The sequence below is a fragment of the Meles meles genome, chromosome 8 (assembly GCF_922984935.1).
Source record: "Meles meles chromosome 8, mMelMel3.1 paternal haplotype, whole genome shotgun sequence".
NCBI lineage: Eukaryota > Metazoa > Chordata > Mammalia > Carnivora > Mustelidae > Meles > Meles meles.
This window is the reverse complement of record NC_060073.1, coordinates 12,999,447-13,004,968: the sequence shown is the minus strand read 5'-3', so window position 1 is coordinate 13,004,968 and position 5,522 is coordinate 12,999,447. Positions and strand designations below refer to the sequence as shown.

The 5,522-nt window shown below is 42.2% G+C and overlaps 1 protein-coding gene across 1 annotated transcript; it reads right to left on the bottom strand.

Moving 5' to 3' along the window:
• Window positions 1-3,931: 3,931 nt before the first annotated feature.
• Window positions 3,932-4,876, bottom strand: LOC123950007 (olfactory receptor 9I1). Its single transcript, XM_046017823.1, has one exon. It carries the CDS (start codon window positions 4,874-4,876, stop codon window positions 3,932-3,934), a length of 945 nt encoding a protein of 314 aa, XP_045873779.1.
• Window positions 4,877-5,522: the final 646 nt, after the last annotated feature.

Sequence of the window (5,522 nt, the reverse complement as noted above, 5' to 3'; positions counted from 1 at the left end):
TGAATGTAGAGAACTTGGACTTACTGACTGGTTGTTGATCTGAGAATCAGTGTTGCTTTCATTCTCTCAAGTGAACTTGGGCTTACCCCCTGGTAGGTAGATCTGAGAATCAGTGTTGCTTTCATTGTCTCAAGCATCAACAGAGCTGCCTTGTCTAGGACAAGCCTTATGGCTGATGCTGACTTAAATGCCCAGTGGCATCCTAGTTGTCACAGAGAATAGGCTCTCTTCAGCCCAGCTCAGTGTATATTCTGAATGAATCTTCATGGAATGACCTTTACAGGCAATCTCTTCCAGTTTTTAGTGGCTCAGCCAAGAACCTGCAGGTGCATAGGCATTTGTGAAAAGTAAGATCCTCTCCTTATTAAAGCTGTCTTTCATTTTATTTCATCTTGTAGAACCTCTCCATCAACCTTTGAAAGTTTTTTTTTTTCGCATGACTTCCAGTTCTGAAGCAGGAAAACCATTTTTTTCTGATTCCTGGAAAAAAAGCCTAGTGAGTAAGGCTATTTTCCCTTAAGTGATTCTGTACCAAAAAAGGGATGATTGTATATAAAATGACATCCAAAGATGATATAAGATCATAGATAAGAGTGGAATTTTTTAGAACCGGATTTCCTGAGCTCAAACCATGGCCTTCTATGGCTTTTGTGGCTTCCGGGACCTGAGGAACTTATTTTAACTTCCCTGCGTCCTAGTTTACTCATCTCTAAGTGGGTATAGTAATTACACATACATCATAGGGTTGCTAACGCATCATAGGGTTGCTAAATACATATAAAATTCTTAGAATAGTGTCTGGCATATAATAGGTGCTCTGTAAGACTTGGCTGTCAACATCATCTTCATTATTTTGTTATTAGTAGCTAGGACAATGAGTTGCTAAGTCATTTAGATTGTAACAGAGACCCACTCACATTATCTAGTAGAATGTGGGTCTATGGCTAAGATTTTTGTGCTTCAAAAGAGACATAGGGATTTCTTGGGGACCTATAGAGAGTCCTAGAACTAAGTCTGGAACATAATTCAAGACCTGAAAGATCTAATGTAGCATGAGGGACCAGGTTATATTGCTGCCTCCTCTGCACCTGACATTTGCTCATTTTCTCTATGGTCTGCACATTAACATGACTCAGCCATTTTCTCCATATCTAATTATAATTTGTGAGTCTCATTTCTCAAATAACTCCATCTTTTCCTATATTTTTTAGTTCAGACCCTCAAGAGGGAGATAACTTTATTGGTTCTGCTTAATAATCATTGTATAACTCTAGAGCGCCTCATGGCTCTCGACTCTGTTCATGTATTGATGAGCGCTGGGTCAGGGGCTTTTTGTAGTCTGATCACCTGAAGGGCAAGGTCAAGTGTTAGAACAGTGGTGACCTAAGCAAAGAGCTCTAAGTGGGTGAAGTTTCTCCTATAATGAGAGTATGATTAGAAGTATACAGGATACTGAGACCCAGTCCTTTATTTAAAGCGTGGATGGAATCAGTGTGTGTGAGTGCAGATCTGCTAGAATATGCTGAAGAACTCCTCTCTATTAGAGTTCTGCAAGTATGGATGGACTCCTTTGAGCCTCATGACTAAACTTGAACAAGTCCCCTTTATTTTTGTTTTGGATCCTCAACACTAAACTCAGTGTGTCTTAAGGAAGCAAGAGAATTTTTGTGGCTGCTCCTCAGTGCAGTGGAAGCAGGAGATGGAACCTGCCAGGGCTCCTCCTGAGTCTGTTACTGCTGATTCTCTTTGAATAACTGCTTTGTTTTTGTATCTCTCTTGACTTCTCTACCTTGGTCAGCTGGACCATTTTAATACAACGATTGTTCCCATATAGAGGGCCATGGGGACCAACTTCTCATAAAATCAAGGTCGGGTAAAGGGGTTCCTTGGGAACACAACAATATATTCAATAAAAAGACATCTTTTGATTATCATTGACCATGTGGGATGCAGATAGGAGGTGCACCCCCACCCCAACTAAACGCCATTTTTAAAAAATTTCTTGGGAGAAAAGGATTGAGTTATTCATTTTCCTCAGTTCACTGTCTTTCATTGTCACTTGTTTTTAATTTATTTCATTTTTGTTAATGGTGACAGAATTGTAGCAAGGCCCATGGTAAAAGTGAGGGAAAGGGGAGGGAAGAGAAAAATATATATGGAACAAAGGATTTGTGTTAGGAGATTCCTTCTTTCCTTCCTCTCTTTCTTGGAAAAGATTTATTTATTTTAGAGAGAGAGAGAGAGAAAGAGTGGAAGAGTGGGTTGGAGTGGTGAGGGGGCAGAGGGAGAAGGAGAGAGAGAATCTCTAGCAGACTCTCTGTTGAGTGTGGACCCTGACATGGGGCTGGATCTCATGACCCTGAGACCATGACCTGAGCCAAAATCAAGAGTCGGATGCTTAACTGACTGAGATACCCAGCCACCCCTGTGCTGGGAGATTTCTTATTCATCTTCTCATTTATTTATTTTGAGCCCCCTGTTGACTGAAAGTTACAACCCCAAGATTAAGAGTTGCATGCTCTTCTTACTGAACCAGTCAGGAACCCCTCACCTCATATAATTTTTATAATATGTTCTTGAATTAGGAGTTGTTATATTTGTTTTAGATCTGGAGAAAATTAGGATCTGAGAAATGAAGCCATTTACTGTAGATTTCACAGTGAATTAGTGGTAGAATTGGGACTCAGATACAACCCTGAGTCTGAAAGCCATTCCTTGTCTACAGCTGTATACTCTGAACAAAGGGACTCTGAGCAAAGGTCCAAAGGGACTGAGAGCACGTTCTTAACTGCAAAATGGGAGTCTTCTATTCAACCCTGTCTTCCTTTTTTGCCTTGCAGCGTTTTCCTGAGGCTCAAATGAGATCATGCATGTGCCCTAAAAATCTGTTCAGAAGTAATTATCAAAAGAGTTCATCTGGTCCAGATTCTGAACTTGGATTGAATTCCTTAACAAGGAAAACGGACTCTGCCCTGAAGGGTTTTACAGTCTCAAGCAGGAATTAGTTACTTTCCTTTCTCCACAAACTTTCTTCCAGAGAAGATAATGCATGGTTTAATGTTACCTTATATCTGTCTTTGTTCTCTGCCTCTGCAATTCCTGAAACTGGGATGCTTGGTAAGAAGGGACTGTTCACAAAGCAGGCAGTGTGAGTGGGGAGGAGAAGCAATGTATCATGTCCTTCAGAAACTAGGGAGTTGGCCCTTGAGCCAAAGGCAAAGTGGCTTAGTTCATCTTGGAGATATAAGAGGAATATTACACAGCAGGAACAACAAAGCCAGGGAATCGTCAAGTGAGAAGGCAGTTTGCAAATTTCATCCTTGTGGCATGAGCCAGAAGGAAAGATCCCCAAGGGGGTGTCATAAGACTAGGACGGTGAAGAGGAAGGCCTATTTCTCAAACACTCCCTTCCTTTGGCCATTTGGATACCAGTTTTGTCTTATACAGCACTCCCAGCTTACTGATGTGATCAGTTATTCATGTATTAGAAGAAAATAAAAGACTGTTAGCATTGATTACTGGAATCCCCAAATAGAATCTTTGACACAGAAAAAGGCAGTATTAATGAGCAAAAAATGAGAAGGAAAAGATGGAATCTCAAGTATGGTTACAAAGATGCCAGGGGAAATGAGATAAACGCAAGACCCTCTGGGGCCCTGAAATTATGTAAGTTAAGATATCAGACAATATCATAAGGCTGTTGTGTGCTAAGGAATGGATTGGAAGTAGGAGAGGGGGAGGAGAAAAAAGCATCATGGGATTGCTGGAAATGAGTTTTAGCATATTTGCAGGTTTTTTTTTTTTTAACCTGCCCGCTGATACCCATCTATCTTCTATTTGTGGGTCTGATTTGCATATAGTGTTCGTACCTCTGAGGATCTATTGATATGGGAAGAAAATAGACCAAGAGGAGATGTCCTGTCACTCATATCTACACACTCTGGAACACCTGGAGTTTACCAGTGATCTTTCTGAAGGCTGCTTTCACATCCTTGTTTCTTAGGCTATAGATCAGAGGATTTAGCATGGGGATGACCACAGTGTAGAAGACAGACACGACCTTGTCTTCCTCCAAGGACTTGCCTGAGCCACTCCGCAGATACATGAAGATGAGAGTCCCAAAGAAAAGGGCCACAGCAGTGAGGTGGGAGACACATGTGGAGAAAGTCTTGGCCTTGCCACCTGGAGACTTCACCTTCAGAATGGCCTTGATGATGAACAGGTAGGATATCAGAATGACCAAGGCATTGGCCAAGATCACAAAGTTGCCAAAGAAGACAATGACAATTTCAGTGTTTGTTGTGTCACTGCAGCTGAGTTTTAGTAGGGGTGGGAGGTCACAGAAGAAGAAGTTGATCTGATTGTGGTCACAGAAGGAGAGGGTGAAGGTGCATGCAGTACGCAGGATTGCCCCTGACATCCCACAGATATAAGCTCCCACCACCAAACTCCAGCAGATTCTGGGATTCATGGCTACAGTGTAGAGCAGTGGGTTGCTGATAGCGACATAGCGGTCATAGGCCATCACTGCCAGCAGGAAACACTCCGTGCCGGCACAGGTGGTGAAGAAAAAGAACTGGGTAGCACATTGGCCAAAGGAGATGACCGTCTTGCCAGTGGCCAGTGTGGCCAGGATCTGAGGGGTGACCACCGAGGCATAGCAGGCATCCAGCTGGGAGAGATGGCTCAGGAAGAAGTACATGGGGGTGTGGAGCTGGATATCCACTTGGATCAGAATGATCATTCCCACATTCCCCAGAAGGGTGATGATATAGAAGATGAGAAACATTAGGAAGAGGGGAATCTCCAACATGTGGTTGTCAGTGAAGCCCATGAGAATGAACTCTGTTACTGTGGTGAGATTATTCTCAGTCATGGATTCAATATGGATAATTGATCTGAAGATGAGAATGAACAACAAGAACCACAAAAATCCCAGAATGGAAGGACAGATTCTTTCTATGGTAGAAGTTAGCTTTATATATCTGGGCCAATTTATAGAGCTTGTTTTTGGGAAATCTTGTACCTGGCTTGTTCTCCTTGGGCATCTATGTTCTTCTGCATTTTTTGGAGCTGAGCCCTGAGCTGGTGCTTCTGCTTCAAATTAATCCTGGTACGTATTTGGAAATTTCTGTGAAGACAAGAAACACATAGACTCGGATTTGGGAAGAACCTGGGTCAGCAGGTGTTGTAATCCCCATGGGATTCATGCCTTCTGCTTGATCATCCAGTTGCTCAATGAGCATCCATCTGTGGACAGTTCTACCAGCTAACGCTTATTTTGGATCTGTATGAGCTCTCTTTATCTTCCACATGTTGGTTTTAGTTTTACCCCTTCCAGACTCTTCCCTCCTAGCCAATGTAATTCCTTCTTCTCATAAAAGGCTTTCAGAAGCTGGAAGATGATGAATCTGCTCTTTATACTGGCTGTCCCCTCATTTTACCCACTGATGTGCTTTTTTCTTATTATATAATCAGTCGTATGTGTCCAAAACCTGCTTAGTCAGATAGTATTAAAAAGA

Coding starts and splice junctions, on each gene's coding strand:
- LOC123950007 (XM_046017823.1), bottom strand. CDS start 4,876: ATGACTGAGAATAATCTCACCACAGTAACAGAGTTCATTCTCATGGGC.